The sequence below is a fragment of the Aphis gossypii genome, chromosome 1, assembly GCF_020184175.1.
Source record: "Aphis gossypii isolate Hap1 chromosome 1, ASM2018417v2, whole genome shotgun sequence".
Taxonomy (NCBI): domain Eukaryota; kingdom Metazoa; phylum Arthropoda; class Insecta; order Hemiptera; family Aphididae; genus Aphis; species Aphis gossypii.
In genome coordinates this window covers 40,865,354-40,891,041 of record NC_065530.1, presented here as the reverse complement: position 1 = coordinate 40,891,041, position 25,688 = coordinate 40,865,354, and the positions used below count along the sequence as shown (strand labels likewise).

General features: G+C 27.7%; 4 protein-coding genes and 1 long non-coding RNA gene across 5 annotated transcripts; 2 read left to right on the top strand and 3 right to left on the bottom strand.

The window, feature by feature from the left end:
• The first annotated feature begins 1,076 nt into the window (after positions 1 to 1,076).
• Positions 1,077 to 5,752, top strand: LOC114123525 (rRNA-processing protein FCF1 homolog). Its single transcript, XM_027986538.2, has 7 exons — positions 1,077 to 1,217; positions 4,771 to 4,853; positions 4,915 to 4,983; positions 5,051 to 5,199; positions 5,259 to 5,419; positions 5,499 to 5,593; positions 5,650 to 5,752. The coding sequence occupies exons 1-7, from the start codon at positions 1,215 to 1,217 to the stop codon at positions 5,696 to 5,698; spliced, it is 609 nt and encodes a 202-aa protein (XP_027842339.1). The 5' UTR covers positions 1,077 to 1,214; the 3' UTR covers positions 5,699 to 5,752.
• Positions 5,753 to 7,859: 2,107 nt separating this feature from the next.
• Positions 7,860 to 10,334, top strand: LOC114123519 (uncharacterized). The gene is made up of 2 exons (XM_027986533.2): positions 7,860 to 8,206; positions 8,909 to 10,334. Exons 1-2 carry the CDS (start codon positions 8,168 to 8,170, stop codon positions 9,920 to 9,922), a joined length of 1,053 nt encoding a protein of 350 aa, XP_027842334.2. The 5' UTR covers positions 7,860 to 8,167; the 3' UTR covers positions 9,923 to 10,334.
• A 1,395-nt stretch (positions 10,335 to 11,729) lies between these two features.
• On the bottom strand, positions 11,730 to 25,036 carry LOC114123506 (T-complex protein 1 subunit delta). Its single transcript, XM_027986511.2, has 11 exons — positions 24,782 to 25,036; positions 24,364 to 24,416; positions 23,764 to 23,853; positions 22,880 to 23,227; positions 22,654 to 22,815; positions 12,902 to 13,138; positions 12,599 to 12,837; positions 12,300 to 12,534; positions 12,122 to 12,235; positions 11,974 to 12,019; positions 11,730 to 11,907 (listed from the first exon to the last, which is right to left on the bottom strand). The coding sequence occupies exons 1-10, from the start codon at positions 24,885 to 24,887 to the stop codon at positions 11,999 to 12,001; spliced, it is 1,605 nt and encodes a 534-aa protein (XP_027842312.1). The 5' UTR covers positions 24,888 to 25,036; the 3' UTR covers positions 11,730 to 11,907; positions 11,974 to 11,998.
• On the bottom strand, positions 13,916 to 15,924 carry LOC114123505 (lysosome membrane protein 2-like). Its single transcript, XM_027986510.2, has one exon. The coding sequence runs from the start codon at positions 15,590 to 15,592 to the stop codon at positions 13,955 to 13,957; it is 1,638 nt and encodes a 545-aa protein (XP_027842311.1). The 5' UTR covers positions 15,593 to 15,924; the 3' UTR covers positions 13,916 to 13,954.
• LOC126549475 (uncharacterized) lies at positions 18,247 to 20,861 on the bottom strand. Its single transcript, XR_007603587.1, has 2 exons — positions 19,608 to 20,861; positions 18,247 to 19,146 (listed from the first exon to the last, which is right to left on the bottom strand). It is a non-coding gene; the product is annotated as an uncharacterized LOC126549475 (long non-coding RNA).
• Positions 25,037 to 25,688: the final 652 nt, after the last annotated feature.

Sequence of the window (25,688 nt, the reverse complement as noted above, 5' to 3'; positions counted from 1 at the left end):
TTTGGATATAATTTTAGAATGGTAAATACTAAATGGTAATATACATATAGTAATACTGACATAGTGACATACTACATTACCCATAACTTGTATAAGTATTTATATATTTCAAATTTGTACCTATAGATAACTTACGGATTTATCAAAATAGTTAATGGATGAAATATATCGAAAAATGTGTATTTATATACTACCAGTTTGTAAAAAAAAAAATTGACTTATTCCAAAAAAAATCCGGCCGAGAAATTCAGTGTTCCCTAAATCGGTGAACACAATGTATATTGTATATACATACAAATTTTTTCATAAGCAGTTTACTCACAATTTCTATCAATGTGTTAAGAAATTATGTATGTTATAGATATTATCATATTTAATTCATAAAAAAATATAAAAAATACTTTTACCTCGTACTTTGTATCTGTGAAATACCTACATAAATAGGTATTACCGTATGTACCATCAGTAGACAATTAATCATATAACTTCGTCTTGTACGCGATTACCATTTTACATTTTAAAATAAAAATAAATTAGGTGCACAAATTATGTACACTTGAACACTTCCATGGCCATAAACTATATAAATACTTAACCTCGCCTAGTTATACTCGGGTATAATGTCAATATCTATATGACTAAATCCATATTAATTATTATCATATTATGTAGGTTTTAACGCTAAATAAAATAATGGAAATAATGCCTGCATATTATGTTATTATATCAAAATAGATTTTTGCGGATACTGTTATTTATGATTTTACTTTTATTAGGTGACGGGTGACTAGAAATAAATTATTAAGTATAAACTTTAATTACATATCAACGTGAATTTAAAAGTTAGTAGTTACAGTATGCTTACATATTTACTTACCTAATCCGTAATCGACTATTTAATATTTATTAGCTAATTGTCAGAGATGCAGTTAAAATTTTAAAAACGAGTCTGAACTTATTTCTTTCTACTTTTTTAGTACTGTTTGTTGTGTTACGTTGGCAAATCTGTTTATCTGTTTTTGTTTCAAACCGCAAGTGATAAAACACACGTGACTCCGTCTTACAGTGTTATTATGCTTATCTGATAATGATAACAAGCAAAATCATTATAATCAAGACATCAAGTATTCAAGTGTATAATGCAAAATTAAGTATAATATTATTATTGTTATATTAAGTATTTAAATTACCATTATTATATTTGACTGTTTAAAATGGTGAGTATTTTATTTTTACTATATTTAACAATATTTATACAGTATGATTCCTTTTAAATGAAACACTAAATTTTTCTGTCCAGTGACATCGGATTGATATGCGGTTTTCGCAGAGACGGATTGGTCTGCCGAACTACCGAGTAAAACTCGGTGGGCCGCTCAAAATATTTTGATTATTATTTTATTTTTTAAGTCAATTTGGTTCTTTTTACCACAGCTCTAAAACCAAAATTGACCAAATGATAACGCGGCCAAGTGTTGATTAAAATTATTGAATTTTTCAACATCATCCTATAGAATATTATGAACTGTCATGCAATTTTAAGTATTTTATTTTTGTATTCGTAGGTTTTCAGACATTATTAAATAATTTAAATTTAATTTTGAGCAATTAATTAAATGCAATTATACGTAAATGTTAATTAATTTCAAAGAAATAATTAAACAAACTGATATGATTTATTTCTCATAACTTCTAGTAGGTATTAAAGTTTCAATTTAAATTATTATTTCTATCATTTGTTTTTATTTTTCGTTATAAGCTCCGGCCATACGGCGTATTCCGTGGCGGTTTTCCGTCGAATTGATAATACGTTGGTTTATATCGGAGGACCTATACACTACGTCCGTAATACGTCGCTTTTATATTACTTCGGCGTTCGCCCGCTAAAATGCAAGCCGACCGGCGTTTTCCGCCGCTGATTAAAACGCGGCGTATTACTTCCGTTATGTATACTCTATAGCTACTTCAATAAGAAACAATGAGTTTTAAATTGGACAGAAAAGCCGTGTATAGCCCCGGCTATAAGGTGGATAATTACTTGTAATCTCCAAGAATATTTTATTTGTCGCCGTGAACGTTCGCTTATAACAGCTTAATATATTAAATTAGACCATTCACTCTGTATAAAGCGAGCAGATAAAATTCGCGACTATTCGCGCACGCTTAATTTTTGACGAACATTCTCCCAAAACGACTAAAATCAAACACGTTGTTTGAATGGGTCTATTCACTCGGAACGAATTTCCAGCGAATAACATTATGGTTAGGGCCGAATTTTAGTAAAATTGTATAGTGTGTAAGCTTTGTGTTCTAGCGAATAAAATTCGAGGCAATTTGAAATCGCGACCGCGCGCGAACTATTCGCTTAGTGGGTAAGGACCTATAACTAAACCGAATTGTATGTATGGAGTGTTTAGATTAATAATATTTTCTTAAACTCTTAAAGTCTGAATAAATCTGACAATTGTTACTTATTCCAACTGCTAAGTTATAGGATTTATTTATAAGTTATTACAAGTTTCAAACTTGTATTCAATGCAAGCATTTTATTGAATTTTTAAAATGCCAACTAACAGTGAAAACGTAGATATGGTTTTAGTTTTTGATGAATGTCAACGAACTTCATGAAAGTTTGCTATACTTTAAGCTGAGCGATATAACCTTTCTAACAATTACTTTTTCCGAATTGAATCGGCTTTAAGAAAAAGTGGTGAACTACCTGCTAGGCATGGTAATAATGTACTAAAGAAAAATCAGCAGATTAAAGAGGCAAACGAACAGAATGTATTGCAGGTATTAGAAAATGTTCAATTAAACTCTCGATCTTCAATAATTAATTTAAGTAATGAAATAGGAATTTTTTATTAAAAAAAACAAATTACACCCGTATAAGCCTGATTTAGTATAAAAGTTGGTACCAGGTGATTCTAATCGTAGGCTTACATTTATTGCATGATTTATGGTGCGATTACATGACGAACCTGATACCTATTTTACAATTTATCTGTTGGACCGACGAATCAAAGTTCACCGATAACGGTATCATTAATAAACAAAACAAGCAGTATTGAGCTGATCACAATCCATATTGGACCACAGTTACAAATCACCAATCAGTTTGAGGAAGTAATGTTTGGTGTGGGTTATTCAATAGGAAATTTCTCGGCCCATATTTTTACAATGGTACGCTTACTGGGATAAGATACTTGGAGTTTCTAACTGATGTTTTACTTACATACATGGATGACTTACCGTTAGACTAGAAATAATGTATTTTTTCAATAAGATGGAGCACCTGCACACAATGCAATTTTTGTAAGAGAGCATTTATAAAATACATTTGGCAATCGATGGATGGGTACATATAGAGCAGTAGCTTGGCAACCAAGATCTCCAGATTTCACACTATTACTTTTTTTTCTGTGGGGACATTTGAAGAATGTAATGTATTCAACTACACTTTAAAATGTTCAAGATCTCAAAAATAAAATTGTAAATGCTCAAAAAGAATTTCAAAAAGAACAGATATTAGCAGCTACTCAAAGTAAAGTAATGCGTCAATTTCAATCATGCCTGGAGAATGATGGACTACATTTTGAACAATTAATTAAATACTTAATAGTTATTAGAAATTGTTTTACCCAATTAAATAATAGAAATAATTAAAATTATGAAAATGTTTGAAAGCCTACGAATACAAAAAAAAACTTCTTAAAATTGCATGACAATTCATAAAAGTCTATAAGATGATTGTTGGTGAATTCATTAGTTTTAATCAAAATTTAACCGTGTTGTTATTTAGTCAATTTTGGTTTTAAAACTATGGTAATAAGGACTAAATTTTCTTTAAAAAATTCGGTCTATCCAAATTTGGTATTAAAAACATCTGTTTCAATTAAAAAAAATTATAAATTATAATAATAATTTATGTAAGTTGTATGCACATGTGCTCACAAAAAGATTTATAAATGTAAAAATCATCAAGAAATGTGTATTTAGGCATTCTCCTCTCAAAAACCGCATATCAATCTGATGTCACTGAACAGAATAATTTAGTATTACCTTTAAAAAGAATCACTCTGTACATATATATAGTTATAGTATATATATTATATACGTATATTTATACTCAACATATAACAAACAACTATTTTTATTTAACACTTATTGTTGATTGTTATTTAGCTAAATTTATTTCAATTTTCAATAATTACGATACATTTATCATTAATAATTACCTAATTTTCCTTCTGAAGAAAACAGACATTTTTTATGTATTTTTCCCTGTTTATAATTATTATAGTCTCTAAATAATAATGTTTAGAAGTAAATATTTGAGCATAAGTTATTTGAGGGGTTGCAGTGACTTAAAAACAGTGATCTAAATGGTTCAAAATAAGTGAGAGGATGCCTCAACTTTTATACTATTGTTTGTATTACGCCTGTATCATACCTATGCCTATAAGAAGAGGGATGATAAATGTAGATTATAATAAGTGGTAGGATGCTATTCCTCCATATCCCCTCCCACTTCAACCATTGCTTAAAAATGATAATCTATTTTAATTTCATAGGAAAATATAAGAAATTGAGCATATTTGATTGTGGTAAAAGGTAAAATGTCTGTTTATTCTAAAAATTAATACACTAATAGTTATACAATAAAATTATTGCTGTAATGTAGGGTCCTTATAAATTACCTAATAATTTAACCATTATCCTATATGCCTGAATTTTAGTCATTATAAAAATTACATGTATTATTTTCAGACTAAGACAAAGAAAAGTAAAAAAATTCTTAACAAACAATTTGCTGTTATGAAGAAGACAATTAAACCAACAGACACAAGAATGTATGTTATTGTTTAATCTTAAAAAAATATTATTTAATTTTTAATGATGTTTCTTTTACAGAAAAGAAGAAAAAAGAACTATTATAAAGAAAAAAATAAATGAAAACAAAACTGTCACAGTTCGTCAAGTGTAATTACTAAAACTTTATTAATTATGATAAAATGTATTCATTGTATAACCATAAAAAAAATTTCAGAGCTCAAACAAGTTCGGCATTGTTTTTCCAGTTTAACACACAGTTAGGACCTCCATATCACATCTTAGTAGATACCAATTTTATCAGTTTTTCCATAAAATATAAAATGGATGTGGTTCAAAATATGATGGATTGTTTATATGCTAAATGTAAGCTGTATTTCATTGTAATGTTTCTATAATAGTTTTAAAACATTTCTCGTTTGTAGGTATACCTTATGTAACAGACTGTATTGTTGGAGAATTGGAAAAATTGGGACAAAAGTATAAAATAGCATTAAAAATTGTTAAAGATCCGCGATTCCAAAGAATACAATGTATGCATCCAGGCACGTATGCTGATGATTGTTTAGTTCAACGAGTAACCCAGGTACATGATTAATATGAATTTAGATATAAAATTAAAAATATTAAGTATAAAAGTTGATAAAATGCATTTTTGTTTTTAGCATAAATGTTATATAGTAGCTACATGTGATAGGGATTTAAAGAGACGTATTAGAAAAATTCCCGGTGTGCCAATTATGTATATTGCTCAAAGAAGGTAAGTGTACTGTGGTTTTTATTTGTATTTATTCTAATTATTTTAATATTTTCCAGGTATACCATTGAAAGAATGCCTGATGCTTATGGCGCTCCTAAAAAATAATTTGTAGTTTAACAGTTAATCAATATTTGAATAAAATTTTAAATGTTTTGGTAATTTATAATTTTTTTATTTTAATAAATATAATATTTATATTTCCGTATATAACCCAACATACAATAGAAATAGATACAATTTAAGTCATTCTAAAAATGAGGAGAAAAGTGAGCAATCAGAAAGCCCGAATAATATTATTGTAAACAATTTAATTTTGTTTTCTATTATTCTAAACAAACATAACTATATAGTATATAAAATGGTTTATCATCATTAACATGAATACCATTTATTTAAATTGTATTCTGCATGGAAACAATCACTCAACTTCAGTTTTATTTTTCTTAATAAATATTGGTTCCAACACAACAATATCATTAAAACGAAGGTTCATTTGAAACCTAGATAAATTTAGTTAGACTAAATCAGTAATACTAGGACATTTAGACATTATTCTAAAATATGAATAGAATAACTATTATAGTTAATAAAAAATGTTTTAAGTTAATTCATTTACAAGTTAATCTATACGATTTTTTGTTGTACATATTTATTGATTCTATAATAGCTAGTGATCATTCTACTTAAAAACATGCAATTATAATTAGAATAATATTATGTTATATTTCGATACTGTATTTGTTAATCCAACAAACTTTTTTTTTTCTGATATGTAGGCACTTTATAAAAGATGGTATTTTAATTGCAAATTTTTATTTAATACAATTTTAACTTAAAATGCTTATAAAAATAATTGTACCTACTTATGTTAACTTTTTTAATAGCTGTATTAACAACTTTTAAGCAAGCTTGGTTTTTAAGCTCTTCGGCTCGGTGAAAAACTTTTGATTGTCATTTATAGGTGATAAGTAAATCAATGTTATTTTTATGTATTTGATGTAGCAGTCTCAAATGTTGGTTATAGTAAAAAATGAAGAGCATCAACACTGCATACAGTGTACAGTGTACTATACAGTAGAGGAAGGACGGCCCACCTCGGGTTAAGTGCCCCCCCCCCTGAATCGCTGTAATACTGTCACAAAAAATAAAAAGTGTACTATACAGTGCATAGTAAATCTGCACTGATGCTGATCAAATCGTTTTTGTTGTAAGAGTTGATGTTTTGGAAATTGAATGTGTAAAATTAAACAAAAATAATAAATAAAATAAATATTAGTAAAAGTAAAACACTGTAAATAGTAGGTATCATAAAAAAAAACTCGGGAACTCATTCTGCAGTTATATACCTATAACGGCTATAACCTTGTAGTCAATACTTTAAAATGAATCTAAATATAATGAAAATATGCTTCGTTTTACAATAGCATTAGTATTTATATAAATTATAAAACATATAATAATGGTGATAGTATCAAGTCCACAATAATAATATTTTTTTTCTTATTATTTTAAAACAAAATATACAATCTGTATTAGTAGCAGGGCCGGATTAAGGTTTTTGCTGCCCATAGACTAAAATAAATATACCACCTAATTTACATAGGTAAAATTTGCTGTTTCGTTTCGACCGTTAAAATTTACCGCTCTAGGTTTTAACAGCCTAAGCGGTGGTACGGCCCTTATTAGTAGACATAATAATTAATAAGTGTACATGATTATAATAAACGGATAACATAAAAAATACAAAATATTGAGTAGATATTGATGACGCTCACTTTTTATTTTTTATTTTTTAAGTTATTAAATTAATTTATTTTTATAGGAAAAAAATAATGTTAAAAAATTTTCGACAAAATACATCTTCATAAAAATATTAATAAATAATTTTATTATATTTTTTAAATTTTTAGGAATTAATAAGATTTACTAAAAACTTTGTATTTTCAAGTTTTTTAGTAGAGTTTAAAATACTTCAAATCTATATTTGAAAAAGTATTACTAAAATAATCCATTTCATTAGTAATTTTGTACCATGTATACAAAGACCAACAATATTCGAGTTTGAAAATAAATAAATTCAGTAGTCAAGTGTGATTTTTTACAGGTTGTAGTGGATAGGTTAGGATAAACGGACCGTTTATTACGGGATAGCTGGTTAGTGGTTATAAATTGATAAAAAATGAATTTTTGATCTTTTTTTTCCTCCGACCGCGTCGTTTCTTCCAGGAGAAAAATGTTTTCATATTATCGTAGAGAATTTTGATTTAAGTGCAATAAGCCGCGGACTACTGGCGAATGGAAATGTAATATTCTACCTCCGTAGCCCGCCGTCCACCCTCTCCAACCGGCATTTCGTAACTTAGTCGCCTACAGTAGTTGTTGTAGTGATTGTTGTCTAACGTAACGTCTACCAAGTACCAAGTACCAAGTACCAACAGTACAAACCAAATTATTAACTAATATCTCGTGTTATACGTCCGCTCTATAATTTAAAATTATTTAGTGTGCACTTACACGTTTCGGTAATAAACAATTATTATTGTGCGTTGTAGTTGTACCTACTCTATTTTCGCGATGGATAACGAAAACACGTTCGACAAATTACCCGTTGAAGTGAGTATGAATGTTAATGTTAATATACATGCTTAATAATAATATACTGTACACCCATGTCAACAACATTGATACCTTTGTTCTGAAAATATTTTGGACTACAATTTCTGCCTAATATTGAGTGTTTATATTACCGCCGCATAACCGCTTAGGTATTACCCATTAATGTTATTTGTTAAACAATAATATTTTCTTGTGAATTGGTTGTATTCAAATGCCATTGGCTATAGTAGCCAAGAGTTGAGATCAAGAGCATTCCCATTATGAGACACATTATTCATTATTTTTGGCCGCTTAGGTTCCAAATTTTCTTCTCTAATCATAATGTAATTTAATAATTACTTTATTGAATTAACACACCACCCTCCTACTTCTGAAAATTGTGCTACGATGGCCACTTATAAATACAGTGATTATTGTATTCTAATTGACTAGGTAAAAGTTTTAATATGATTAGTACACCATCTTCCTGGCTTTAATCTAAGGAAATTTCCATTATTATTTTTATTCACTGAACTTTGATGCAACTGATACTAGGTATTGATATATATTAGCGACTAAATATTTGTAATATCTTAATTGTTTTTGTGAACACTGATCATATTTAACTCTTATTTGCTGTTTATACATTTTTAAAGTATGTTATTACATTTAACACAAACAATCAAAGTAATTTTAATTTAAAATGTTTATGTTTTACAGATGATATCACACATATTTGAATTCTTAAAATTAAAACACAGAAAAGTTGCATCGACTGTTTGTTGGTCATGGTATCATGTGTCTATTCAGCCAAGGTTCTTAAATAAAGAAGTTATATGTTTAAAATACATGAATAATGTGCATGATGTGCTCAACATATACACAAAAAGCTTGCGGCCTTATTTTGCATTTAGAATATTGAGTCGTAAAAAAAAAACTGAAGATGATGCAGTAGATTCGACAGAAAAAGATTGTTGGGATTGGATATACACCATATGGCCATTGTTGGCGCCTAAAGTAACTTATCTAGAATTTTTTGATAGAGTAAAAATTAAAGACGGAATATTACCTGCGTTATTAAGCGTAACTCCACAGTTAAAAGTATTGAAAATTCGTCGTGTTAAGTGCAATTATAAAAAAATACTTCATGAAGTAAACAGACTTCAATCACTAGAAGAACTAGAGATAGAATATAGTCATACATTCGACCATCCTGAAGATGATACAAAATTGTTGGGAGTAATTCCAGAAACTCTTCGTAAGCTTTGTGTGAAGTCTTTATCGAACGAGAATAAGTTTATTATAGAAGATTTAATCAAAGTAATTACATTTTGTTCTTCTCACCTTCAAAGCCTTGAGCTTTTAGATGTAAATATGACATATGAAATGATGCAATCAATGGTGAACCTTAATATGAATCTGAGAAAGTTTGACTTATGTATAGTAAATCCTATAGATTGTGCTCGTGTGCCAAAAATAATATCACTATTACTTAAAACACAATGGCCGTTAGTTGATTTGAGATTACATGCTAGTTGTTTTGCCTATGACCATGTGTCTGATATTATGGATACCTTCAAAGACCTAGAAAAATTATTAGTATCCGGTAGATCTGAAAGTGAAACCTTGGCTGGAATTACTGGATCATCGTTTGAAAGTCTATCAAGATTAACAAAGTCAATCAATTCACTAACAAAGTTGAAACATCTTTTTATCGGAGTTGATAGATATTAAGGAGCATATGCAACCAATTTAAATTGAACAAATGTTGAATTTGAAAATCAATGACTATAATATACTAATTACTTGATCTAGTGAGAGGATATGCTGCAGTTGAATGTCAGTCAGTCCTGCATAATTCTACAAGACACTGCCATAGTGAACCAATATTCAATTGTGTGGATTGCATGGGTCTGATTTCTGTTGGACCGTGACAAGTTCTTTCGCTGGATAGTTTAATTTCTTTGTACATTATTTAATTATGACTGATTTGAATAATTTGTGTAATTAATAATTAAAATTGCGTCAAGATTGAAGCTTTACATTGTATATAGAAATTAATGTGAGACGGTATAATTTATATAATTGTTGAAAATCAAATTAAATGAAACGTTTGAATTAAATTTATCATTATTTAAAAATAATACCTACCAATCTTTCTTTTTTTTTTTTGTTTTAGTTATGTGAAAATAAATTTTTTGTGTATAAAAAAATTGTATATTGGCGTCGGCTTTGATTAATTGCTGACAAGTACGTAATCCTAGGATTAATTCAGTTGCGCTTTGAAAGTATACCCAATAAGATTTCTCACTTTACCATTGTCTTTTAATTAAATCCATAATTTTAAATAATACAGGTTAGTTGTATAAAGTGCACGCAAGTTTGAGACCTACTCAATGACTGTTATATCTTATGATAATGCTGTATTGGTGTTACATTATATATGGCCTCTTCTCTTATTTCTGAGGTTTGTAACTCAAGTCATGATCGCGCTATAGTATTTTTTGAGTTGTTAATACCAACCAGCAGTAGTACGTGTGCCGTTATAGTTGAAACTGCTATCAATATGTTTATTGATTAAAGCTGATTTCACTATATTATGTTGTATTTCATATTCGTTATACAACATTTGGTAAGATCTTGGTCGTCCTAAAAAATGTATTTAATGCGTTCGAGCTTGTCACAATTCTTTTAACTCAAACTTCCTTCTTAAAACTAATTATCAAGTCTCTCGTGAGAGATATAGTAGTTCAAAGCCTGGTATTTACCAATTTCAAACTCAAACTTAAGGCATTTGTCACAGGTTAACTATAGGATTGCAGTCACTACCTTAATTAAATTATTATTGGACAATAGACACTCTATAAATTGAAAAAAAAAAATGGTAATTGCTATAAATTATTCTAATATGATGGTTTGTTCAAGGGATAACTAAAATAAATAAATAAAAAATAGCATTTAAAACTAAACATAATAACTATTGTTTCCTGCACAAATAATTTTAATTTGTACTTTTGTGGCTCATATCTTATCGTAACATTTTAACAAAAAAATTGTTTTAATATGAATTTATGTAATATATAATAATATGACCTTTTTTTTTTACATTTTGGCTCTTCCATATTTATTAACATATTTGGTGGCTCGCGAGTCTCATCTCGCTGACCACCACTGTTCTATAACATAGATTATATTGTAATAATAAAAATATTGGTTTTGTTTATAAAATAAATAATTCATAAAAATGTTATTTATTGGAAAAATTGTTTAAAGCATTAATATTAAATTAGTAAGTACAAATATAAGTGTATTGTTTACACATTTCATTAAAAAAATAACAAAGAAATCTTATTTTAATTGTTGAGTAATGTTAGTATTACAAATAATTATTATTTGATTTCTTGTTTTCTTTTTTTAAATTTTTATAGATAAAAATTTGTTTAAATTAAAAATGTAATACTTATTAGTCATATAAAATATACATTTAACCATATAAAAATAAACAGGTGCTACACAAGGACATAAATAAAAAATATTTAGATAAATAGCAATTTTTATGTGTATTGTTATTATTAAGTAAAAAAAAATTTCCAACAAAAAATTATATTTGCACTAATAGCAAACTTATTTATATTAAGCTTATGCTTAAAGATTTACTTTTGATCCAATTAGAGTATTAGGATGTTAGTTATATTATATGTGCAGTCTTTCTTCTGGATCTGAAAACATGAATTTATAATATGAATAAGAATTATAACTAATTTACTATCTATATTGTTACTTACCAGAAAAATTAATAGGTAGACATTTCTAATATCCTCTAGTATTGACCTAAAATAAATATAATTATAAGGTAAATATCTGACGTTAAAAATTTGTTTAAAACTATTCGTTAAGTTATATTCTAGTATATTACATATATACATTACTTACAATATCATCGATTTTTAAAATGCTGCGTACGGTCTCGGAAGCCAAAGTTATAGCACTAATTGATACCAACAATGGTTGTACAACATTTTCTTCTAGAATATTGGTTATTGCTCCCTGAAAAATATTATTTAACAATTAGTTTTGGTATATTATACCCTTAATGAGTTCTAACATTTACCTTTCGAACATTGATACCCGCTGTAACTTCACCTTGGGAGTGTCTATTACGTAATTCAGTAACTGTAGTGATGGGATTAAGACCAGCATTTTCAGCTAATGTTAAAGGTATGACTTCTAAAGCTTGTGCAAAAGCTCTGTAACAGTATGCATCAACTCCAGTAACTGATCTTGCAAGTTCCGCTAATTTTAAGCTGATTTCGATTTCAGGTGCACCACCGCCAGCCAACAACGCTCTAAAATGATTAGAATTTTAATATAAAAATTACAACATTGATAATTTGTTTTTAAATAACCCACCTATGTTTCACTAAACATCTGATAACACACAATGCATCATGAATTGAACGTTCAGCTTCTTCCAAGACCAATTTATTAGAACCTCTCACTATGATACTAACTGTTCTGCCCGGGTTGTTGATGCCAGTGATTTGTACAAAATGACTGTTACCAGTCATGACATCTTCCACCAAATCTGCTGATACAAGGTTCTCAGCAACAAAATGATCAAGACTTGCAATTGGTCTACAATTTAATGTCTAGAATATAATTTTATCAAGTTATTTCCATGTTAAAATTTATTTTTACATTTCAAAAATATACCTTGCAGACATAATCAATGTCCTCTCGCTCTATATTATTAATAACCATACATTTTATTTTGTCTAAGAAATGTATAGCCAATTCTGACAATGCATCACGCAATATTGACTTTTGAATCAATAAAACATTACAACCGGCTTTTTTAATTTGTTTAACAATGTTCAAAATATAAGCGCGTTCTTCACGCAGCACACGGTCCATAGCAGTATAATCGGAAACTACCACATTATAATCCATCTAAAACATAAACAAAGTTAATTATTGAAGCATTGCTTAAAATCATTCAATGACGTATAAATTATGTGTAAGCTCATGACGTAAAATAATTTTAATATTGTTTATTTATTTAATGGGTAATTTATGCAAGACCACAGATTACAATTCAGACTCAATAACAAATTCATAATTTAAACACGCAAATTTTAAAGGAATAACCCACAGCTAAGATAATTCTTTTTACAAGATCTGAAGTCAGTACTTTGATTACAATAAGTAATCAAATATTATCAGTTAATATCTGTTCTGTTTAGGAATACATTTTTATTAGTTTCTCAGAATTATAACATAGCAAATAACAATTTGATTATCACTTCATGTAATTAGTAATTTATGATAAATATATTACATAAGTTAAAATAAGTCACTGATATCAGAATTTAAAAATTCACTATCTCTGTAGTAATTGGTTCAAAAAATTGAATAATTACTTTTCCATTGTATATTAAAATTGTTGTTTATTAATTATTAGATGATAAATCATGTATTATCAATTTAATCTAGGGTAAAAAAAATAACAATTTACATATAATAAATTCAATGAATAATTAAAAAAAAAAAAAAAATACAAAGACATAAAATAAAACAGTTTTTACAGTATTATAAAATAAAAAGACCATAGCCATATCATATTTTGAAGTATTACATAATTAACTACATATGTATACAATATATTACACAATTATGTAAAATGTAAATGATTAACACATTTACATTCAAAAATAAATAATATACAAATTATAGAAGATAATACATATTTTATTTAGTACAGAACAATTATTTATTCATAGGCAAAATTTGTTTTTCATTAGACATAAAACAATCTTTTAATATGATTTTCCTGACCAAAAATACCATAGAAAACGTAAGTGTCAATAACGATGTCCACTTCAACAATATCTCACCAAGGTTGATACTAATAGAAGTTTGTTGAAGAGTTCTTTTTATGTCATCAGGAAGTTTGTCGACTTTCACTTCTATCCATGCAACGGGCAGTATTATCCCCTGTTTGAAATTTTTGAAATGCGATATGCCATCAGCTTTTTTTAACATTATATTCACTTGAAATCTGGACCGCCCTCCCAGGGATACACCCAACTTGGAATGAACATCTACAAAGGTCTCATGCAGCTCGGGATCTGGAGACAGCCCGTGAATGTCTCTTCTCAACTCCGGATCGCCTAAATAGAAATGTGGGAACGACATCATTACCGGGGCGCCGTTGCACGGTGACGAATTGAACACTCCCGATGGTGGAAAAGTTTCAGAAGTGTAATAACAATCGTTGTCTGGGTTTGTGTTGGGTGTGTCGAACACATTTCTGGGTGCCTGGAAACGGAATGCTGTCACCCCAGGTACCGTTTCGATGTCTTCTTTATAAACCAGCGGGAACCGACGGCACAGATCCATGTGGAACACAAACAGTTTCGACTTGCGGTTCAACGTGGTCGGCGGAAACTGAGACCCGTCGCTGCCGTCCAACCTGTTGCACTCGTCCGTCTTCCACACGTCCAATGTGTCCAGCCCGTTGTAGCGGGTGATGACGCCGAGCTCGTTCAGGTTTCCAACGCCACTGTGGATCGTGATACGGTCGGGCGACACGCCGCGCCGCCCGGTAATTATTCCGAACTTCGACAACCTGGCATCTCTGTGCACCGTCGATGCCAGGCCTTGGGCCAATGTATATATACTATCCTCGTAACCCCAAAAGTAGTCGTTAATCTTTAGATGTAGAAACGGCTTTACTTTGAACCCGTCCAAAAACAGCGACATGAATTTTTGTGTCAGGTAAAACGTGTCGGCACTCTTCGATATAGCGCTGATCAGTGGTAAATTTGGCACGGTTATGGTTAATCGTTCCGGGTCGCCCTGAGACATCTCTGGTACGAACTCATTACTTCTCCGCTCCTGGTATGTAACAGTACCGTTTGCGTTGAATTCCACGTTAATACGTTCGACCGTCTCCCTGTAGACGAACGGACCTAGCTCTTGGACTATGGGAGTATCGCCATACTTCAATACTCGGTTGATGTTGGTATAATTGAACGGATAAATCGACACGTACGGCTTGACGGTCGGGTTTTGCCACATGTTGTACGAAGCACTGCCCTGTGTTATGGTCACGAACTGTAAGATTTGGAACATGTAAAACTCCGTGAACCACATTATGATAGTGAATATTCCACTTAAAGCAATCAACACAACCAACAACACACACCCAGAAGGTATGGAATTGTGGCCGGTTTCACAAAGCTCCTGTTTCTTGGTCGACGAACGTTCGCGTTCTAAAGTTCCGATTTTTATTATACCGCTGTTGCAAAATTTCAGCTTTTCGAGTAATTTTACAGCCGACCATCCGCCACTCACGGCGTTCATTTTCATATCGTTCGATTTTTCACATGTTCCTTGCAACATTTTGGTCGAAATATAATAGTTTTCTACGACGTAAAATTTTGTACTCGAAAGAAATTACGCGTAAAACACAACACTGTAAAACTTTCTCGGATACCCGGAATATTGAAGTATTAATTCATTTTTACTATTAAAATAATATATTTAATGAAAAGTTGTTTCTTTACAACAATACTAGCAGTCATGTTTCAATAAATAATAAATGTATACTGTGGTTAATTATCACTAATATTTTTTTTATTTCCTACGTGCTAGATAGATAAATAGACATTGGACTTGATAAACATTTGCAGCTCAATGACGAATGGTTCATTTCAGAATACCTCATAATAAAAATAATGTTGAATAATAGTTAGAACAAAAGATTGAAATTGAAATCTTATTAAGATCAAAGGGTATCAAACATATAACAATATATTGCACGTTTTTTAGTCAACATTCACACTTTGTGAAGTATTTCTGTTTAATTTAAATCAATAAGTTAAATAATTATTGAACGAATACATTTAAATGATTAATAAACATAACCTATATAAATATTTAAATAGGAATACATTTGAATAACGTTAATAGGCACATCCAAAACAATTATAATTTAATAATAAAACTGTTAAACAAAAACTTTTTAAAAAAATGTAACATACATAGGAATATACTTTTATTTGTTTATAATTAATCAATTGAAGTAACTTTGGACTAATATTACTTTGGTTATAAGTATCATTCATACATTTTATATAACCTAGCATAAATTCATCATGTGCATACAAGTATAATTAATTTAAAAGTTCATTGAACCAAAATTTATATTTATAATATATTTAAATACTGCATTTATAATAATTCTATAATACTTTGAAGTCTTTAAGAGGACATACTACATGTGTAGACTCAATTTGATAAATGCAAAACATAGTAAAAGTAATGTTCAAAACAATATATTTTACTCTTGTTCTAACTTATTATTATTAAATAGTAATGTTAAAATATTATTAAGGGCATCACAAAAGAATTTTTAATGTACCTTGGAAAACATCCAGGTATACCTTAAAATTTGAATATAGATCAAGTAACTCTAATATTAAAAATATACAAAATATGTAAAACAAAATTTACTGAGGATTCTTCTGAACATTAAATTGTCCATTCGTTAATACAACATAGAACACACATACGGGTATAACAAATATTAAAAATAATATATCATTTAGAGTATCAAACAATAAATAAAAATGTGAGTACTTAATTTTAGATAATATTAAATTAAATAATTCTTATTTCAAGGTTATGTAATGATGAGTTGTAATATTTGATGGGAGATCATAAATTAAGATACATTTCAATATAAAATGATTGATGTTATAATAATATTAATAAATAAACACATTAAAGAGAACTTATTAAGTTTAAACATTCAAAGAAAAATCTGCCTATACTTACATCTAATAGAAACAACTAAAGGGTACAAAAAGTCTTAAAAACTAAATATTGTAATAGAAACTAATGATTAATGAAGAAAATATAGTTTAATTATAAAAATTATGGTTCAGTATTGTAAATTGAAAATACTTAATTTTACTACTTATATATTAAATTCAATATCCACTAAAATATAATATAATATGCGTGTACTTTCCCCATTTTAAAAGAGAACATACTCAGCGGCTACGAAAAAACCGGTCTTGTTACGTAAATCTAGTATATTATTTTAAGTTTAAATGATTTAAATTAAGGCAAAAGGTAATATTTGTAACATCAGATTAAATGTTAATCTATAATCATAATTTTCATATGTCCCTATCTACCTAGCATTAAGTCATCATATGTCACAGATAAGATACCATAAGATATTTAGTATTCAGATGAAAAGCTCAAATCATTCGACAAACGTCGTAATTAGGTGTCCTAAGGCTTATATGTCATCATTAATAAACGTTTTCCATAAAATTAATCTTAATTTAACTTATATGATTTTAGACTTTCAGTTTAAATATTATACTCAATCATCTGTAAAGATGTCGTACAGGTGTCCTAAGTTTAATTCATCATAGTCATTTTAACAACATTTATTTTGAACAATCAATACACATCAGAAAAAAAATTCAAATCATACGATAGTTATCGTAATTGTATAAGTGTCCTATATGTCATCATATAGTAATTGATTGCAACAAATATATTTTAATTAAGGCAAAAGGTAATTTTTGTAACATCAGATTAAATGTTAAGCTATAATCATAGTTTTCATATGTCCCTATCTATCTAGCATTAAGTCATCATATGTCACAGATAAGATACCATAAGATATTTAGTATTCAGATGAAAAGCTCAAATCATTCGACAAACGTCGTAATTAGGTGTCCTAAGGCTTATATGTCATCATTAATAAACGTTTTCCATAAAATTAATCTTAATTTAACTATATGATTTTAGACTTTCAGTTTAAATGTTATACTCAATCATCTGTAAAGATGTCGTACAGGTGTCCTAAGTTTAATTCATCATAGTCATTTTAACAACATTTATTTAGAACAATCAATACACATCAGAAAAAAAATTCAAATCATGCGATAGCTATCGTAATTAGGTGTCCTAAGGCTTATATGTCATCAAATAGTAATTGATTGCAACAAATACCTTTTAATTTATGCAAAAGGAAATTTTTGTAACATCAGATTAAATGTTAAGCTATAATCATAGTTTTCATATGTCCCTATCTATCTAGCATTAAGTCATCATATGTCACAGATAAGATACCATAAGATATTTAGTATTCAGATGAAAAGCTCAAATCATTCGACAAACGTCGTAATTAGGTGTCCTAAGGCTTATATGTCATCATTAATAAACGTTTTCCATAAAATTAATCTTAATTTAACTTATATGATTTTAGACTTTCAGTTTAAATGTTATACTCAATCATCTGTAAAGATGTCGTACAGGTGTCCTAAGTTTAATTCATCATAGTCATTTTAACAACATTTATTTTGAACAATCAATACACATCAGAAAAAAAATTCAAATCATACGATAGTTATCGTAATTAGGTGTCCTAAGGCTTATATGTCATCAAATAGTAATTGATTGCAACAAATACATTTTAATTTATGCAAAAGGAAATTTTTGTAACATCAGATTAAATGTTAAGCTATAATCATAGTTTTCATATGTCCCTATCTATCTAGCATTAAGTCATCATATGTCACAGATAAGATACCATAAGATATTTAGTATTCAGATGAAAAGCTCAAATCATTCGACAAACGTCGTAATTAGGTGTCCTAAGGCTTATATGTCATCATTAATAAACGTTTTCCATAAAATTAATCTTAATTTAACTTATATGATTTTAGACTTTCAGTTTAAATGTTATACTCAATCATCTGTAAAGATGTCGTACAGGTGTCCTAAGTTTAATTCATCATAGTCATTTTAACAACATTTATTTAGAACAATCAATACACATCAGAAAAAAAATTCAAATCATGCGATAGCTATCGTAATTAGGTGTCCTAAGGCTTATATGTCATCAAATAGTAATTGATTGCAACAAATACCTTTTAATTTATGCAAAAGGAAATTTTTGTAACATCAGATTAAATGTTAAGCTATAATCATAGTTTTCATATGTCCCTATCTATCTAGCATTAAGTCATCATATGTCACAGATAAGATACCATAAGATATTTAGTATTCAGATGAAAAGCTCAAATCATTCGACAAACGTCGTAATTAGGTGTCCTAAGGCTTATATGTCATCATTAATAAACGTTTTCCATAAAATTAATCTTAATTTAACTTATATGATTTTAGACTTTCAGTTTAAATGTTATACTCAATCATCTGTAAAGATGTCGTACAGGTGTCCTAAGTTTAATTCATCATAGTCATTTTAACAACATTTATTTTGAACAATCAATACACATCAGAAAAAAAAATTCAAATCATACGATAGTTATCGTAATTAGGTGTCCTAAGGCTTATATGTCATCAAATAGTAATTGATTGCAACAAATACATTTTAATTTATGCAAAAGGAAATTTTTGTAACATCAGATTAAATGTTAAGCTATAATCATAGTTTTCATATGTCCCTATCTATCTAGCATTAAGTCATCATATGTCACAGATAAGATACCATAAGATATTTAGTATTCAGATGAAAAGCTCAAATCATTCGACAAACGTCGTAATTAGGTGTCCTAAGGCTTATATGTCATCATTAATAAACGTTTTCCATAAAATTAATCTTAATTTAACTTATATGATTTTAGACTTTCAGTTTAAATGTTATACTCAATCATCTGTAAAGATGTCGTACAGGTGTCCTAAGTTTAATTCATCATAGTCATTTTAACAACATTTATTTTGAACAATCAATACACATCAGAAAAAAAATTCAAATCATACGATAGTTATCGTAATTAGGTGTCCTAAGGCTTATATGTCATCAAATAGTAATTGATTGCAACAAATACATTTTAATTTATGCAAAAGGAAATTTTTGTAACATCAGATTAAATGTTAAGCTATAATCATAGTTTTCATATGTCCCTATCTATCTAGCATTAAGTCATCATATGTCACAGATAAGATACCATAAGATATTTAGTATTCAGATGAAAAGCTCAAATCATTCGACAAACGTCGTAATTAGGTGTCCTAAGGCTTATATGTCATCATTAATAAACGTTTTCCATAAAATTAATCTTAATTTAACTTATATGATTTTAGACTTTCAGTTTAAATGTTATACTCAATCATCTGTAAAGATGTCGTACAGGTGTCCTAAGTTTAATTCATCATAGTCATTTTAACAACATTTATTTTGAACAATCAATACACATCAGAAAAAAAAATTCAAATCATACGATAGTTATCGTAATTAGGTGTCCTAAGGCTTATATGTCATCATATAGTAATTGATTGCAACAAATATATTTTAATTAAGGCAAAAGGTAATTTTTGTAACATCAGATTAAATGTTAAGCTATAATCATAATTTTCATATGTCCCTATCTATCTAGCATAATGTCATCATTTGTCACAAAATTATTTGTAAAAATTTATATATTTTTTTGTATTTAAATTAATTGATATGCTTTTATTGAAAAATTTATAACTTAGATGTTAAATCAAAATCATTCAACATAAAATTATGTTGTTGTTACTAATTATGTGTCTTAAAACACGGCGTAGAATTACATACAATTTTAAAGCTAATTTCACTATTATAAAATGTATTATTATATATTAAGGGGATAACCCTAAATACATTTTTTGATAGTTTATTAAAAGAAAAGTATTGTAAACAGTTATTTATTAAAGATAATTTTAAGATCAAGAGACGGCTTTTAATTGTCATAAATATTTTCGATATCTTTAAAAATTGGACAATAGTAAAGATATGTAATTATAATCAAGTTGTATTGGTAATATTGAATAATTTTTCAATTTAATATTTCATGTTCTAATTTTTTATATAATATAAGTTCTTATAGTCTACTGATAAAAACTATTTGTATGTAATTAATTAAATATTCATATCATTATTCTCATATAAGTAGTACATAGTTTACTTTTAAAAGGTTAGGATACCTAAGCTACAATTTATACAGAATTTGATAATAAAGAATAAATAGTTTTTGACTAGTGATTTTAGTTTTCATGTTGTTATTTAATAATTTTTAAATTAAAATAGCTCAATTTTTACTGTGTCCAGAAAACGCTTATATAAATATTTAATTAAAGTTGAACTATGAGGAACTTTTAAAAAAATTTCTGACCTCTAATCATAGTGGCTATACCACTATTTTTACTTAAAGTAGTTAACACTAATTAATTAATATCATAGTTGGTATAAAAATATTAATATATTTGTTATACCAAACTACAAAAATTATGTGTACCACGTCGTAGGTCACTATAGATTATTAAAATACCCAGTTTCCAAAAAATAATATTAATGCATAAATAAATTTTTATGAGAGCTACTGAGAAATATACTGAAGGTTTATTCTTTTATTTTTGAACACTCATTATTTAAAAAATGTATTAAATCATTTAAAAAAATAATTACCAGTCAAAACAAAATAACATTTTTTAATATATATATATTTTTTTAAGTTTTTTGAATGACAACATACATATATGTAATTTAATACTCCAAAAAACAATATTTTCGGAGTATTTAAATACATAAAAATTGAATTTTTAATTAAAATTTAATTTTAAGAGTAGTAAATATAGTTTAAGTGAAGTTACTACAAAAATATTTTGTCAATTAAAAAATAAATTAACTAAAAATTATAATAATAAAAAGTATTAAAAATATTGTTTTATTATGACTGGAGTGTTATTTGAAAAAACAATCACTATAATATACTATTATATTATTATATATAATATATACTGGAATCCTAATGTAATTGAAGGAAAAGTATAAAATAATGTTTAACATATCATTTTTATCATGATTCATGACAGATAAATATAAAGTTTACTCAAATCAACTTTTTTTATTTATATATTTATATTTATATATATATATTGTTCATTGAAACAACCTCAAGGTCTTTGTCAATGCTTATCACAAGTGGGCAGTAGGGAAATTATATGGTCTATTTATCTATGTATACATCTCTATACACAAGATACTACCCCCTTCTCTAAAAGGAGACATGTGCGGTCTTCACTCTTAGTTGAACTTAGTTGGAAACCAGATGGTGCAATCACACAGTACAGGAAATTGGTGGTTGCGAAAACCGCACATTTTTATGAACTTTGCAATGATTCTAACTAACAACTGCGTGACCACTGCGCAACTCTGACCTCATTTTAAAACTAGAAATACTTATTATTTTATTAAAATAGTATATATTATATGCTGTCATACATAAATTCATAGAAGTCATTGATTTTTATTTTAAATCATATTGTTCTGCACTTTCTGCTACATAATCATGTGTCAGATGCAGTAGTATAAAATATAAGCAATTTTTTTTTTTTACCAGACTCATTGGATTTATTAAGGACAGTATTATTATGTATTTTGTGTTACTTACATCAGTTTTTGGAGGTGATATACAAAATTGAATAAGTCCTATTTTGGCTTTCTCAATTTTCCTTGGACCATTTACATTTGAAGATTTTTGTGTAAACACGAGACCATCAACTAACTTGGTATCTTCAACAGTTCCTCCTAATTTTTTAATAACTTTTATATCCTAAAAAAATAAAAATGAATTACTAACATAAGTTAATTAATTTAGAAATTATAGTTATTTTTACTTTGAGATCAACGTTGGTGTCTTTTGCAGGATCGACAACTTTTAGAACTGCATCAACAGCTAAAGGAGCTAACAATGACGATTGTTGAGAAACCACTTTAGAATTTAAAGCAGTTGAAGCACTTTTAACCAAACTTTCTCGATCAGTTAGTAGTATTGGAGTAGCCATATTTTTTATAATCTCAATAGACTTGGCTGCAGCTTTTTGGAAACCATCTGAAATTCCGGTAGGATGAATACCTTTTTGCAAAAGTTTTTCAGAAGCTTCCAATAGAGCTCCAGCTATAACAACTACGCTAGTTGTACCATCTCCTGCTTCAACATCTTGAGCATTTGAAAGTTCAACTAACTAAGCATAAAAAAAAAATTAAATACATTTCTATAAAATACCAACACTTATTATTAATATTAAATATTTTTCTAACTTTTAATTATATATGCTTGAAAAATTAATAAGAATTCTTAAAAAATGAATACTATTAATTATTTATTTTAATTAAATCATCAAAAAATATTGAATTAAATTAAAGTTACTGATTAACAATAGACAATTTGAGTTTTCATTTTTAAATTATTGATATTGTTTAATACTTACAAAATTTAAATGGAATAAAAAATAAAGTAATTATAAGTATTTGATTAATTTATTAATAAAACACGGTGTGGATTAAATTAGGTACAGACTATTGTATACTAATTGTACCAACCTAACTTAACCAATTTTACAGAAAATAGTTAATAACTGTAAGTTAACTTAAGTTAAGTTTTATAAAAATGATTTCTTTACCAATACCGACTATAACTAAATATTACAATAACAATATCAACATTAATAATAAAAAGAGTTATAAATGTATAAATACAATTCGTAATAAAATTAATTACCATTTTTGCTGCTGGATGTATAACATTCATTTGTTTCAAAATTGTAGCACCATCATTTGTTATAGCTACTTCACCATTTGCCGATTGAATCTTAAGATAAAATAAAATTATAGAATTAAAGATGTAAAAAGTAAAAAAATAAAGGTATTTATAATAAATGAGTTCATATGCTAATTACATTTTATTTATTTAATTGTACTCATTAGTTATAGTTTTCTCATGATCATTTAATTTAAAATTAATATTGTAACTACATGAGTATAAATGTATTAAGTATGCTAACGTACTATACTCATGTATAGTATACAAATTACAATTGTCAATTATAGAATTATAACTGAAAATGTAATTCATACTATTATAGTTACACAACTATACAAGGCTAGTCATTTTAATATTTAAGACATTTAAGTATTATAAAAATAATACAGATATATAAGTAGGTACTATAAGCAAATTAAGGTTTGACTAGATAGGTGTTTAAAACTATATGTACCTACCTATACAGCAAATATTTAACTATCATTTTAATTTGAAAATGGTTATTTTTTATTATTAGGTATATATATAAAGTACACATATAATTTAACACATATTTACCATTTTATCCATTCCTTTGGGACCCAAACTTGTACGGATAGCATCAGCAACAGCTAGAAACAAAAATAATATACTCATCATTAATTAACGATAAATATAATGAAAACTACATTTCTAAATAAAGATTCTATAAATTAAGTAGTTTTAAAAATAACCGAAAATAACAATACTAAAACAAATAACTGTTCTATATTAACAAGGGCCTAAATCACCTTAATTAAAATATTAAATTCATAAAATATACAGTTATAATCATAACATCAACACCAAACCGGGCAATTATAAAACAGCAATATTTTTTATAACACCACTGATGAACATGAAAGTAATAGATTGAATCCAATACACAACATTTGAGTTAATTTCTAACAAAAAAAAATTAATCCAAATAATAATAATTATTATGTTTCATTCAAACCTTTAGCAGCTGAGATATTGCTTTTTCTTATTTCGGCTGGTTTGCTCTTGTCTTTATAGGCATTCGTCGCCTGTTTGGAATCACCAGATCCCGAAAACGCAACCATGATGATATTTTAGGACGAAACTCAACGGATTGAAATGGATAAAAACTTAAAAATCGTGAGAATTAAGTATTTTGTCGGTATACTTAATAGGCGTACAGGATTTAGGCATACAGCAAGTAGCGACAACAAAAAAGATAGAAGTAGATAATCAAAGTGAGTTACGAATGTACGATAAATTACGGTTACCGTCTTGCCAATGATATTGAAGCTAGCTGCGAAATAATCGTTATATGTCAATAGGCCACTAGATGTCACTGTAAAACAATGTTTTAATCCATGATAAGGAGACCAAACTTCGTATCACGAAGATAAGAGATTTTGTTATTAATTATTATTTTTCATCTTCATGGTTTAATCCTTACTCCTTGTAGTCCGTTAGAGGCTTAGATCATAAATAATAAAATATAGTATGGTCCATAGTATATTATATTATTATATTATAATATAAATTCATTGCCGCAATAACCGGGTGTGTTGCGTGTGTTAAACACATGGGCTCAGGGCCCCGATCTATAATGGGGAGCCCAATAATAAAAATGTTTTTTTTATATTGTTTTAACTCAAAAATGAATCATTGTATGTACTTGAAATTGTTACTTAATGTTTAAGTTGCGTTATCTATGTACGGTTTAATTTTCAAAATATTATGGTTGTTTTTTTTTAGCTTTTTATAGACAACTGGAATTTTTTTTTTTTGAAACGTCAATAAAATAATTTTGGATTCTCAAGAAAACTAAAAATTTTAATACAAAATTTCTTATAAGTCGGTTTTACTGTAGTTAAAAAAAAATCAAAAATCGT

Coding starts and splice junctions, on each gene's coding strand:
- LOC114123525 (XM_027986538.2), top strand. Junction 5,420..5,498: donor TAGTTCAACGAGTAACCCAG/GTACATGATTAA, acceptor TTTTGTTTTTAG/CATAAATGTTATATAGTAGC. Junction 5,594..5,649: donor ATGTATATTGCTCAAAGAAG/GTAAGTGTACTG, acceptor AATATTTTCCAG/GTATACCATTGAAAGAATGC.
- LOC114123519 (XM_027986533.2), top strand. CDS start 8,168: ATGGATAACGAAAACACGTTCGACAAATTACCCGTTGAA. Junction 8,207..8,908: donor TCGACAAATTACCCGTTGAA/GTGAGTATGAAT, acceptor TATGTTTTACAG/ATGATATCACACATATTTGA.
- LOC114123505 (XM_027986510.2), bottom strand. CDS start 15,592: ATGTTGCAAGGAACATGTGAAAAATCGAACGATATGAAAATGAACGCC.
- LOC114123506 (XM_027986511.2), bottom strand. CDS start 24,887: ATGGTTGCGTTTTCGGGATCTGGTGATTCCAAACAGGCGACGAATGCC. Junction 12,535..12,598: donor AGATGTTTAGTGAAACATAG/GTGGGTTATTTA, acceptor TAATCATTTTAG/AGCGTTGTTGGCTGGCGGTG. Junction 12,020..12,121: donor TTTTAAAAATCGATGATATT/GTAAGTAATGTA, acceptor TATTTATTTTAG/GTCAATACTAGAGGATATTA.